This window comes from Lepisosteus platostomus, chromosome 8 (assembly GCF_059453375.1).
Source record: "Lepisosteus platostomus isolate fLepPlt1 chromosome 8, fLepPlt1.hap1, whole genome shotgun sequence".
NCBI lineage: Eukaryota > Metazoa > Chordata > Actinopteri > Semionotiformes > Lepisosteidae > Lepisosteus > Lepisosteus platostomus.
Window position 1 is genome coordinate 29,260,337 of NC_142618.1, and position 14,078 is coordinate 29,274,414.

Here is a 14,078-nt window from a genome sequence, read left to right on the forward strand (position 1 = left end):
AGGATACTTCATGAATCGGATCCCAGTCCATCACAGTCAAAACCAACCCAATTCTAAATGTGAATGTAAAAATGTAAGTCCTGAAAATATATGTGAAAAAAATAAAACAAACATCCTATTAGAAAGTCTGTTTAGTCACAATTAACCTAATTAAATTGCTATTAAAATAGTCAGGCTCTTTTCCCTTTGGTTCACTCATTCACACCTCTGGTTTCCTTTTTTCCTCCTTTCTTCCTATGTTTATATTAATGTTGGATTTCTACAGTTTGTTTAGGTAACAAGTCTGTCGTACCATAATGATTGTTCACATTTGTTCATTTATTGTATAAGGTACCATGTAATATTCTTTGTTTTGCCTGAGAACCCAATAAATAACTTGAACATATAGTAAGTGGCAACCAATCTATTGGAATTTTTAATTTTCCAATATTTTTTGCTTAAAGTAGGATGTGTAGAAAAATAAACTGTTTTAATGCATTTTAATTCAAGGCTATATGGAAGTAAAAATTGAACATTTTGAAAGGAAGTGTAAACGTTATACAGGCACTATACTGTAAATTGTTCACATGAACATATCAATACATGCCTGAAGAATTAGGTATTCTCCCTTGTGAGCAGGGTACAGACAAGCAAGAGCAGCATAAATACAGTATTCATTAAAAATAAGATTTAAATAGTTCTGTTAAACTAATTTACAGTCATATTTGGTCTTTCATGACAATCACTTAAACCTAGAAATGTGTACATAAATACAGTGCCTTGCAAAATTATTCGCCTCATTTGGTTGTTCCTTTAGGTTGAATTATAAAATCTTGAGTTGTGATTAGAAAGAAGTTCCCTTCTTTCTAATAAAATAACTCATCAGTCAGAGGAGGACTCTGAGTGAGAGTATATTGTTTTTAAAGTTAATATTTTTAGTAAAAACATGAATGTTCTCTTGAATGCTAAATACTGAAGTTTTACTGTTGAACATAGTTTAAAGCAAACTCATAAAAGTGTTGTGCTTGAGCATTCTGATGACAAATATTCACCTTTAAAATGTGTATATACTGTATCATTTTTAATTAACAAATTGGGATATCAATGGAAGGGAGTGAAAACATTTGCAAGGTACTGTATAGTTCAGAATTAGCATATAAAGAAAAAAAATGAAGAAAAAAACAAAACCTATTTTCTAAAAATCAGATAATTTAGTGTAAAGTGTTGCTTAGAGATTTACCTGACTGTTAACTGATAAAGGCACACAAAAGGGCTTCCTTTTGGCTGGGTTCTACTGCTGTAGCTCATCATGTCCAATCGATTAAACTTACATGATCATTTTATTAATGAAAAATGTGGACACTCCCTGATTCAGAGTATACAAATGTCTCTTCAGGGTTAAGATAGAATCCCTTAACAGTCTGATAATGTAACTGTGGTCATGTTTGTGATAATTGCATATTATTTTGTTGAATTTAAGACATTTATAATGGAAACCCAAGGCATTTACACCATGCTGTTGTTAATGTCAAACAGTGACATACATAAAATGAGTATTTTGGCTCATCATTTACAGTATCATGCTACCACCATAATACACTTGCATACCTTAAAAGATACCAAACACATATGACTTCTTCTGTTCCACACATTACCTTATTTTTCATTAAATCTAATCTTCACTCATTTTATAATCACATTTTTATCTTTGGTATTCCAACTTAACATTTTGTTTGGCAATCAAAGTTAAACTGATTTTAACACTGATTGGTACTGTACTTGTTGAAAAATGACATAATTAGATCAATGACTGTTTACCAGTCTGAACACATACTGTACCATAACAATTCATGAATGACCATGACAAAGCTAGACAGCTGGCTTCATTTAAAAGATACTCACTAGCATTTAAAACAGGTACAACATATATCAGAAAAAAAAGATGATTCACTGTGGCTGGCAAAAAGGCTCTTATAATAAGATACATGTGTGACATGGCTTTTCCACAGGTCATTCATTTTCTAACTTGCATGTTGATCTTATACTTAAGATATGCTAGTAAATATTTAATATCAAGTACTGTCTTGTGCTTTGCATAGTACATATTGCACAATTTTAAAATACGAAGACTGGTTACACACTTCTTTACTTGAGTGAGCTTCGAACTTCCCAGTGAGCCAGGATAAACAGTTGAATATTAATGACTAGTCCTCTAGGGGGCTGACAAAGCATGTCGGTGTCAGTTTATCAAGGTCTGATTACCACATGGCTACATATTAAATAATAAGAGAAAAAAATACTCATGATTGTCCAAAGGACAGGCTCAGTGAAATGTGGATGTTGTGTTCTTGTTATATTTTTAAAATTCATATTACAAATACTTTTCTTTTCCACCATCAAAGACAGAAGTTTAATTGATGAAAATAAATGCCATGAGAAAGACAAAGACTTTGGATTAAAACCGATCTATAGTGCATAAGCATTCTTTAAAGATACTTTGCTTAACCTTAACTTACTGGAAAAAGAGCTTCTGATTCAGTTACAAACTATGAAAAGAATCACATGAATATAACTGAGCAAAACAGACCTTTTAAAATATTGTGATATACTTTTAAATATATATTATTAGGTTCTGACTGTTTGTAAGCCTTATATTTTATTGCAATTTGAAGTGCAATTTCAAAAAAGATAACTTGAAGATAAAACAGTAATTGAGAACTAATTTACTTTTAGTTTATACGCCCACATAAACAAAAAAAAAGCAAAAACACAAAATCAGCCAGATGAAAAAAGGTAATGACTGTGAGATAATGCATGTTCTAACTTTTATGATTCAGCAGAAATGACAGGTTTGTGCTACAGCACTGCTTTTCATTTTTTCTTCTTGGGTCCCGCTTTGCCTTTCCCCTTAATTTGATCTTCCTCTTCACCTTCCTTCCCTAATGCATCTTTTGCTCGTTTCTTTCCCAGAGGAGTTTTAGTATACCAGTTCTGGAAATTAAAGAAAAATGTGATCTAAAATCAGTAAATTTAGATAAATGGTAATAAAGTATCTATTTGTAATACAACAAATGGTACAACTGATGATCTGTCATAATGGAAAATATCAGTATCTAAAAAAAAACAACTATGCACTGTATAGGGTTATACAATAATATTCTCTTGGAAATTAAAGAATTACAGGATATCAGTGTTATTTACTTGAAGATATTAAAATCCAACAAATGAGTATTGGTAGCATACTGTATATTGTATGTCTATAAAACATGAATTAAAGGTAAACAAAAGAACCAGAGAGACCCAATGGAAACTGGCTTTATTACCTTAAATGCCTCCTCTTCATCTTGAAACACAGGGTCAATTTTGGCCAGGGGGGCAACAAATTCAGTGGCTGTCAAGGGTCGCTTTGCCAGTTGCTGTATACGGCGCTCAGTTAGAATTGTTCTGACCACTTGCACCATGTGTCCCTGCGTGTACCCATCTGAAATCTTAGCCAATGAGCTCAGGTCTAAGGCACTTGTGACTTCACCACCATTTTTTTTGATCAGTTGTCCCCACATAACTAGGATATCAAAGGAAGAAAGTGTTTTAATAATGTACACATACATAACACTTTATTTATTTTTAAATAATTGTACTGAATTGTTTTAAGTACAGTACAAGAGTGTTCCTGTATCATGTATATTTCTATGCTGATCTCCCATTTTTTTATCCTTAAACACTGTTAACTTATTAAGGAATCCTACAATATGTAATGGAAAAGTATATTGTCAGGAATATCTCGGGAAAGCAATTATGAAACTTCCATGTATTTCAGATTTTTTCTCTATACAGTGATGTCTTGTGTATAAACCCTTATGTACTGTATACAGTACTGTATATACTGTATGTTACAGCTAAGAGTTTAGATAAAGTGTGGCATGGCATTGTAAACATTTCCAGATTCAAAGCAGAGGGGATGTAGGGGGTCCAGACACGGTGATGGAAACCAATCATAATGTTTACCTTGGTTTACCTAGTTAATTAAGTTGTGGGTAAATGATTAACTGTCAATAAGCAGTCCAGAAGTTTGATCACATCAAGATCACAGAGGAGAAGAAGAGGAAAATAATATAAAGAAAGTCAGAGCGCAAGAGAGAGAGGAATCTGGAAGAGTTGAAGCTTGTGCCAGGCAAGAGCCCCTACTTCATGACCATCCAGACAAAGCCCAAGTAAAGTTAAGTATTTGAACCTTGCCAAGAAGAGCTGGCTATTCTGTGTTTTTAGGGAAACTTGATTTCCTGAGTCAATAATATCTTGGTTAAAAATGGCCTTTCCTGCTAAGGGGTGCATTTTTAGAATAGGGAGATAGGCTTCTGTTTATTCTGTGTCATCTGGGCTAGCAGAGCGAGAGATTTAACTGCAGGTTGTATTGCAAGCTATTTAATTATAAGACCTCATGGCCTCTGTAGGATTTTTTTAAGACCTTAATAAATGGTAGCATTCTGGTGTTTTCTGGGGGGTTAGGATGTTATGCCTCTGAAATGCCTCTGTAAATTTGTAAATACTGAGATTTGTGTGTTGTATGTTTAGTTTTCTGTAGTGTAGTGTTTGTGTTGTAATTGTTAATAAACATTTGTTTAACCAAGTCGGCCTGTATTATTACTCTTTTAACCAAAGCTGTGCCAGAAAACAAAGAATTCATGATCCTCTAACTATACCAACCACTCGGGTATTTTCTTGCAGAAATAACGTACAAGTTGGGGGTTATGAATATTCGTTTTAATTATTGACTAAACTGTTCAGTCAGTTCCTGACATTTACCATTTTTGTAACCCCCCCTTTGTAACGATATAAAAGTTAATAAAAACAATCTGTGTATCTAAGCTGAATGCAGCTCAGTGGTAGCAGACAATTAATGGGCTCACCATATCTGGATGCATAGTCTGGGCGTGGAATGAGGATGATTTTGCTGTAGACTTTGCAGAGGGACTTTATATCTGCATTGAAAGGTTGATGAGATGTACCAACAATCAGAATCCTGTCTTCACCTTTAACAGATTTTAGAATCTTCGGCAAATCTTTTTTAAGGCGTTTTGGATCTAACTGTTTACAAAACAAAAAAAGAGATAGTCCAAGGTAAACGTTATTTGCCATAATAACTTGATACACAGATTATGTAATAGCAATGTTATGCAAATACAATTGATCAATTCAGATTTACCTCTTTCTCATCTTTGGGGACTTTTTTATAAAACATTTTTTCAGCATCTCCAATCCATATCACAGAAGGCTGCATCAGTCTGGCAACCTTAAAAATGCATAATAACAACCTAAAACTGAGATCCAAAACTAATAATAAAAAAAATACTTGTTTAAGGCAGAGACTTGTTGGGTAAGAACACAAGATTCAGTAGCACTTAACAATACTGGAGGTTTAAGACTAGTGCATAGATCATAGCAGAATCATACTGAATTTGGTAAAAAAATATGGTTAAAAAAGCACACTATGCTTTTCAATAAAAAACTAAAGTCAATAGTGTCTCAGAACCTTACCTTAAACACCATATGCAACATCATTTGTAACCCGCTCTTTCCAGGGTATTTCCCAGCAATATTGAGAGGGGAGAGGTCGAAGAGGTTGGCACCTGTTTCAGTGCAAATGGCATGAACAAGCATCTTCTTGCCCACACCAGCGGGGCCAGTTAACAGGATCGCCTTCACCAATGGTGCCTTTTCATGTACAGCCTGAGAGCCTGTTATTTATTTACAGTACATGTATTTAACTTTCATTAATGTGATAAAACATGTGTTGAATAAGGTAAAAATCAAAAGAAAATATTAATGCTATATACTTGTTTAATTTATCTGAGTACTTACAGGATTTCAAGGTACATATTTACTAGTCTAGAGTAATAGAAATGTGCATATATTTACAGTATATATTTAATTTGAAATATTATTTGTAATTTTCAGTAGAAACTTGTGTATAAGATGACGTAATGTTTTTAAGAGAAAAGCATGTTATATATACATACAGTATATCAATTACCTAACCCACACAACTATTTAACTTCAATTCTTGGAAGCTATAATGTGAAAAAATATAAAGAATTATATAGTATTTAAAAGTTTTACATGTAAATGTTTTAAGGCAAAGTTTCATATTTTTAAACCTTGGTACACTTTGCAAGAAAACATCCTATCACACCAATAGTGAATCTTCGCTGAGTCAGTCAGTAATTATGATGAAAAACAATATCAGGACTCATTGAATACAAAACAAGTGAGGATATTAAATACCTAAGGGTATGACGGCATACAAAGCTATGACTTGTCGCACATCAGACAGAGAAGGCATTGGCTCAATATCTGTTTGGCGCAGTGTTGTTCCCAGGTAGCTATAATCACCTAGGTAGAGAAAACAAAAAAACAATCAATTTAAGTTTGATCTTAAATTAATTTGATTTAAAGAAAAAAAAACAATGAACTACAACAACAAATTCCATTTAGAAACAACTGCAACAGTTAAGTATATATACGCTAATATATATTAATTTCCTATGTATTCACCATGACAAACCTAAACTAGTTGATGTGTAGAAAATTACTTTTTATTACTCTATAACTGTGTGCAATAATAGAGGTTCGTGAGACTAAGGAGGAATAAAACTCCTAACTCAGAGATAAAGTCGTAGAAAGACAGATCAATAGGTCTTAGTATGTATACTGTAGGTAAGGCATTATTACAGCAGAGAACAAAGGTACAGTATTAGAAGGAGGAGAGGAAAAGAGAATACCTAAACATCACCTCCATAGAAGTGATATGAAAGCTGTAAGTGAATATCAGTGGTCCTAGGTAGAGTGTATAGGCAATAGTAGGGTAACCAGGATTGAAGTTTGGTGACACGCTTGGAGACTGACTCAGATACAGAGATTGATCTGCACCTGTAGTTCTAGTAAAGTCAACCAGCAAGGTGGGAAGTAATCCATGTGAAAGTGGTGCCAGAAATTCCTAGGTCAGCAAGTGTGAAGATAGAGGTGATGTGGTGAAGAGCTTGAGGATCTCAACTATTGTAGAGAAGAAGGAAGTAAAGTCATCATCTGAGATAGAGGAGGGGGGAGGAGGGATAAGAAGGTACATAAAAAAATAGTGGATTGTTAGAAGACTAATATGATTGATTGGTGAAAGGGGTATTTGGCAGCAGTGAGAGCTAAAGAAAAAGATAAGAAGAATAGCAAGAAATGAAAGGCTGAGGGCTGTGTACTGTAGATCTCCTCTAGAGATGAGGTGAGCGAAGATGATGTACTGTAAGTGAAATGACTGGGTGTGGCAAACTTAAGTTTACAGAAAAAAGAGAAAGAGAACAGAAAGAAGAGAGCTGATATAAAGGGTTGGATTGGAATTAATACAGATGGCAACTACAAGACAATTACAATTATAAAAGTGGATGTTTACGATTACTAGAGTAGAGAGGGAGGTAAGGGAACAAAAGAGGATTTAGTGAGCAGAACTGGACATTGGTAGAGAACAGTGAGAAGTAACTGAGAATGGGAAGTTACTTCAAGAACGTTAAATTCATAAGAGTTATCATGGAGTTATCAGCAGATATCGAGGCTGAACACAGAGCAAGTCCAAATCCGGATGGACTGTAGATATGATCCCCGCTTTAATTAAAACCAACTAGCCATTCCAGAGAATACCTTTTATGATGCATGGCCTTAAAGAAAGGAGGTAGAGGTAAGGAGATTAAGTGAGAAGAGATGCATCCAGGTTAAATAGGTGGAACACAAAGTGTGGAATAAGTGTCTTGGACAAGGGGGCTACTGAGAAGAGAAGAAAAAGAAGGGCCAAGAGTGAGGGGTGAATGGTGAGAGCAGGAAATGAGAAAGAAGGAGGAAGCAGAGCTTGTGCAGAGGCAGAAACAGGGAAAGTCTTGCTGTGTTTCTTGTTTACTTCATCTGTCATTTTCTCGAAGGACTCCTGCAGGCAAACTCTGTGGGACTTTGTATCTGAGGGCTGTGCTGACACTGAAACCCACACCAGTGGAATGAGACACACTTGGTAACACCAACGTGAGATTAATGAGGGTGTACAGAGTAGAGTGTATGGTTTTTGTGTCAGTCTTTAATTAAGATCATTTAAGTTTGTACTGAAATCCCACATTGGCTGCTGGATTTAATGCCACACAGCCACACCAATTAATAACTAGTGCTATCCAACAAAGTGAATGACTGACTTCGTATATTTTGTGAAAATGACCAACATCAAATTGTCCAAATGACTATTTAAGGTGTACCTTTATGTGCCAAGGTATACCATCATTTGTCTATTCTGGCTTTATTAGACATTTTGTAATAGATATGTACTACTGGAGAGTATGTTCAAATTGAGTGTATTTTTCTTAAGACTGGGCAGTTTTAAATCTTTCAGTAATCTCAAATGTGATTACTACAAAAAAGTAATAACAAAAAGTTCAAGAAAAAAGTTCATCTAACATAAATAATCAAGCTATGGTGACATCTTCAATAATCCCAATTTTGAATCAGAATGCTGTATTCTCTCAAGAAATCAGACCACTTAAAGACAATTTTAATTTTCTAAAAATATTATTTTATATACTGTATGTAATATATATTTATTTTGTGCCAATGTACCCATTTGAAAGTAGAGCTCTTTTTGGTACAAGGCATCCAGATTTCATATATTAGTGATGATGACTATCTTTATGTGATATAATGAAAGTGATCTGTTTGGAAACGACACAGAATAAAATGAAAAAGAAATGGAAGCAGAACCCATAACTGCTTACTTGGCGTTACATTATTCATCAGGCACCACACATTTTCTATTATGCTGCATTATATGACCTCTCTTTAAAATGGTCATTTCTGCATATCAGCATTTCTCCTTATATTATGTTACTATAACATCTTAACAAGCTGAAATTCAATGGTTAAAAATATGTAGGTTCAATTTCATAGATAATATGAAAGCCATCATAATATAACACTCCTGAATGTTTACTGTATACAATCATGGTGAAAACCCAAAAGACAGTATGAGGAAACAGTTTTAACTGTAAACCTTCTTCTTCTAAGGAATGCTATTATTTTGTTCAAAATGCAGAACAAAATACAGCTTCTCACACATTAAACATGTTGTCTATGATTATTGTCCTCCTATAATTGTATTACAATATATGTGACAGAACGAGAAAGGAGAAATATGGATGAAACAAAAATATATAAAAATAACAGGATAGTATAATCATAATTACCTAAATAGTCCTCCAGTTGAACCTTTTGAGCTTGTTTAAGCAAACCCTGCTCCACCAGCTCTTGATATAAAGATTCAATACTCCTGTAAACAATGATATGATCAAGAGAAATGCAACAGATTTGACACCACTAAAAAAAGAGTTGGTCCTATTTACATAAGTAACACTACTGTAATTATAAGCCTTGCTAATATGAGTAGGCCGTTCATTTGATAAGGACAATTTTAATTTAATAATATGAATAACCTAACAAAGAGCATACTCTAGACTATTAGACAATGCTTTGTAATAGTAACAAAGTAAATATAATCCCACAATAAATAATTTATAACAAATTAACAATTGCAATTAATCTCAATTATAAATTATTGGAAGAAAAACAAACCAAAACTGAAAACAAAGTAATTAAAATAAAAAAAATGCAGATAAAAGATTTGTATAAAGTGTAAAGCACCTAAATTTACCTGAATTTTGTAGTCTTTTCCTTGTTTTTGAATAAAATGTGCAGTATGCAAAACAACACCAAAAGTGTAGACACATTCAATTTTTCATTTTAATATTAAAAATGGGCTCACCTGTCTGCTGTCAAATCTTTGTCTTTCTTTTTCTTTTTTCCACTCTTTCCTCCTTTCTTTTTCTGAAAAAATCACAAATGCAGTTACTGCAGTAAGAAAATAATAAGCTACTGATAAATTCAAAATTTAAGTCACAAAAATCTTTGAACGTCAAAATCTATATTGCTAGTAATTGATCCATTTTGTTGATCAATAAAACATTACAATTGTCACTTGCCTGCCCTTTTATACTAACTAAATAGACTAATTAATTAATCAGAGTTGCATGATCAAACAGGCCTATTAATTTTAATTGTACAGTGAATTTAGTGATGAGTATGAGATTTGCATTTTGTCTTGAGTAAGGTGCACGTGAAGGTTTTGAAACTGTTACAGTTGTTTCCATGTTAAAAAATGCTCAAATCTAGTTGTGAGCAGCAGAAATGACTGTGATACTGCATTTCATAACTTCAGGGAATTTCTGAAAGAGAATAAAATCTCACTAGAATATTCAAAATCAACTATTCATATTAAGTAATACAAACTTATTTATGACCAATTCTAAACTAATTTTAAAGAATTATATTAATAACAAATATTGCCATTGCAAAATAACAAATTAACATTTTACCTTAGCATTGCCTTTGGGCTTCCCTCCTTTGTCTTTGTCCACAGCCAGCTTCAGATTGGTCAATTCCTGTCTCATTAGCTCATCTACCTAATAAGGAATAAAATAAAGCCCATTCAAATGCAGTCTACACAGTGTCATGCACAAACAACACTCTTGTGAACTGATACTCTCCCAGTTTTGAATACACTGCTCTCACAGTTTCACAAGTCTCATGGGGTCCACAGCAGATTTAACTTTGATTGGTATTGATTGTGGAGTGATGCAGATTTCACTGACAGCCCTGCAAGCTCATCTGCAGCTAGCAGTTCACAAGGGTCACTGGTGTTCACAAAGCTAAGAATATCCTGTATAAATTTATCCTATTGAGCCCCAGTGATTCTTTGTCAATTGAATACCTCTGCTCAGTAATTTTGGTCACAGTCAGCTAATGGCAGACCAGACATGAAACCAGTAAAGTCTGGACAATAGGGCTCAGCTGAAACAATGCTTTAAATGGCTGAAGCCCCCAAACTGGCAAGATTTTAATATGTGTTAATAATATTAAATACTGTATACTGGAAGGCATTAAAAACATGACAAATGCCTTTGGTTACAATACACATTTGATGTTTTTAATGCCTCTTATTGTAGTATGAATCAACAGAAACATATATATATATATCTCATCAAAACTCTTCAAAGACAATTCAATTCATTTTAGTGTGATTTTCAGTTCCTAAAATCTTAGAAACACAGATTAAAACAGACAAAACACCAACAGATGAATTTGTCTTGATTTAAACATTTACAGAGCTTGCTTGAACACAGCTATTGCCTTTTTGAAGATGCCCAAAATATGTGGCTCTTCATTAAGACTTCTGAAAATGATTTATTTTTTAAGAAATTGATTTATTCATGTGCTCCTATCTGTTTTAAAGAAAATGTAGACTGCAGAGGTAATGTGAATTCAGCAAAAATGGAAAAAATCATATCAAAATAAAAGTTCTGGAATGGAGTATCCCATGCCTGAATTCTGATTTCATCTTCGATTTCTCTCCTCTTCTCTTCTTTGATCAACTCAGCTTCATGCCTCTGATTGAAGTTCTTAGCTTCATTGCGGGTTTCCCAGACAGCTGGAGATTGAAAAGAAAAGGTCTTATGCTATTGTAGCAGACAAGAAATTTAATTTTAAAGCAGATGTAATGTATATACATTTTCCATACTCTACAGATGCTACACTCAACTCTCACAGCATTTTTGTTTAGACATGGTATTTACATTGGATTTAAAAAATATTCACACTCTTACAATAGTGTCCCATTTTGCTGAATTACAAATCGTGTATAAACATTTTAAAATATTTTAATTAAAATTTGAAAGTTCAAATCAAAATGTTCAGTGGTAAAAGATGTTAATATCAGCAGAAACAGCAAAAGAAAACCGAAAACTAAAATATATTGGTTTGGCCAGGTATGGCAACAATTATACCTGAGAGTCTTTTTCAATGAGTCTGTATAAAGTTGCTTACCGAGATGCTGCAAATTTTGCTCAATCTCCTTTGCAAACTAGCTCAGGCACGATCAAAGGACATTCACTTTGAGCTTGTTAAGCCACTTCAGTGTATCTTTGTCCTCATGCTTTAGGTCATTGTCCTAATGAAAGGTAATTTGTCTTTCTAGTTTTGGGTCTTTAGTGGACTGAGGCAGGTTTTCCTCTAAAATTTGCTTCATCTATTTTCATCCTTATCTTCAATCAAGATAAGCTACCCAGTCCCTGCTGATGAAAAGCAGCTCCATAACATAGTGCTACCACCACAGTGCTTGATAATAGATATGGGGTTGGAAGGGTGATGCATTATGCTGGGCTTGCACCACATGTAAAGGTTTAATTAAGTTCTTTTGCAACATCTTTGTAGTATCACTTACAGTATTTGCTTTGTTGCAAACTCCAAGCGGGATTTGAGGTGAGATTGCCGCATGGTCCAACAGGCCAATTCTGTGGAGTGACCACGATATTGTTGACTCATGGACATTATTCCCATGTCAGGCATTGGAAATTATAGGTTTTTTAAAGATGCTGTTTGCCTCACAGTTACATCCTTTACTAGTAGTCTTGTTCCCCAGCTGCTGAGTTTGGAGGAATAGCCTAATTTGGCAGTCAGGTTGGTTGATACACCTTCCATATCTTAATGATTGACTTTGCCATGGTCAAAGGGATAATCAGGTTATCTATTTTTTACACTCCTGTCTTGATCTGTGTCTTTCTACAGCAATATCTCTGAGTTCTGAAAGTGTAATGGTCTTAATTTTTTCATCTGCGCTTGAAATTCACTATATGACAGTGGGACCTTGTAGAGATAGGCACAGTATGTCTATTCTGAAATTGTGTGAACCACTATTATTGCACAAAGAGGAATGCCACTCACCTATTTTATGACTTTTTAAATTTTGTGCACCTAAAGAAAGTTAGGTTTGCCATAGCAAAGAGTTGAAAAGTTATGTAATAAATGTAATTTGTAATTAAACAAAACAGCACATCACTGGAAGAGTGTGAATACACGTATATAGCACTGTAGTTCTCAAGAGCCCACATTTAAATATTCTACAATATATCCAAAAAACTTTACAAAAAGTTTTTTTTTATTGCATTAAGTCTTTTTACTTGGTACTCAATTATGGTTATTTGTAAAAATATTTTAAAAATAAATCAGCAAGGTCTGCAGATTTTTCTGAAAAGGGAATCATTACAAATTAAAATAAAATAATTCCATGTTATGTATTTATCAAAGTAATTTGTACTGTATTAATGAATAACTTGGTTAAAGTCAAGGTAATTAATGTTATTGTACCATGTGGAACAATTTCAACTGATAGGTTGACACAGCTTCATTTGAGAGTTTATAAATCTAAGCCATCAGAGAGTCATCAGTCTTGTTTAGAACAATTTATACGATGTGCATTTGAATATTGAATATGCATTCTTCTTTTACTATATGTAAAAGTTTCAACTGTGCATTCTTCTAATGACTGAAATAATGTTTTATTGGTGTAGATGTTTCAACTATGATTTCAACTGGACTTTCTATCAGAAAATGTCTTAAGGCTAACTGACAGAAACCAATGTGCTTTAATCAATTTGAAATTGTTTTTTTGTTGAAGAGACATCATTGGATGTTGAAAGACAGTTCAAGTATCATGAGAGGTCCAATCATTTATTTGTCTGTTGTGTACTAAAAATCCTATCTGTGCCTCAGATATGGGATCTCTCCTAAATGTTATACAGGGGTTAATTTTTTATATTTCAGTCAATTTCAAGGTAAGATCTAACTTATCTTGACTATATGGTATATCCATGCCAAAAGAGGGAAAAACAGAGCTTTAACATTTATAATGTAACTACTACAATACATTCAGAATGTACGTCTTTCTAGAATGATTCAAATATTTTGAGCTTACTTCACATTTTTTGGGAAATTTAATGCAGATTCTAGATTTGTATTTCTCACTTGTATAGGTTGTATGCCCATTTTCAATTTCAGACAGAAAAGCAGATGGAAACATTTTTAGTCCAGGTTCCTCTTCCTGTAAGATAAAATAATAACAACATTATGTATCCTGTAATTTCTCTGCAGTGCTCTTTTGTCTCATTTTTTTTACTATGTCTTTACACACATTA

The 14,078-nt window shown here is 33.5% G+C and overlaps 1 protein-coding gene across 3 annotated transcripts in view; it reads right to left on the reverse strand.

Annotated features, from left to right (window-relative positions):
• Positions 1 to 2,311: 2,311 nt before the first annotated feature.
• LOC148657172 (dynein regulatory complex subunit 11) overlaps positions 2,312 to 14,078 on the reverse strand; it is a 36,992-nt gene continuing 25,225 nt past the window's right edge. For all 3 annotated transcript variants that reach the window (XM_088643067.1, XM_088643066.1, XM_088643065.1), the window contains 11 exons: positions 13,909 to 13,984; positions 11,430 to 11,536; positions 10,425 to 10,511; positions 9,815 to 9,876; positions 9,240 to 9,322; positions 6,262 to 6,369; positions 5,515 to 5,714; positions 5,183 to 5,269; positions 4,887 to 5,064; positions 3,303 to 3,541; positions 2,312 to 2,970 (listed from right to left, as the gene is read on the reverse strand). In XM_088643067.1, coding sequence (XP_088499193.1) covers positions 2,851 to 2,970; positions 3,303 to 3,541; positions 4,887 to 5,064; positions 5,183 to 5,269; positions 5,515 to 5,714; positions 6,262 to 6,369; positions 9,240 to 9,322; positions 9,815 to 9,876; positions 10,425 to 10,511; positions 11,430 to 11,536; positions 13,909 to 13,984 — 1,347 coding nt within the window. In that variant the 3' untranslated portion in view covers positions 2,312 to 2,850. The remainder of the gene's footprint in view (positions 2,971 to 3,302; positions 3,542 to 4,886; positions 5,065 to 5,182; positions 5,270 to 5,514; positions 5,715 to 6,261; positions 6,370 to 9,239; positions 9,323 to 9,814; positions 9,877 to 10,424; positions 10,512 to 11,429; positions 11,537 to 13,908; positions 13,985 to 14,078) is intronic.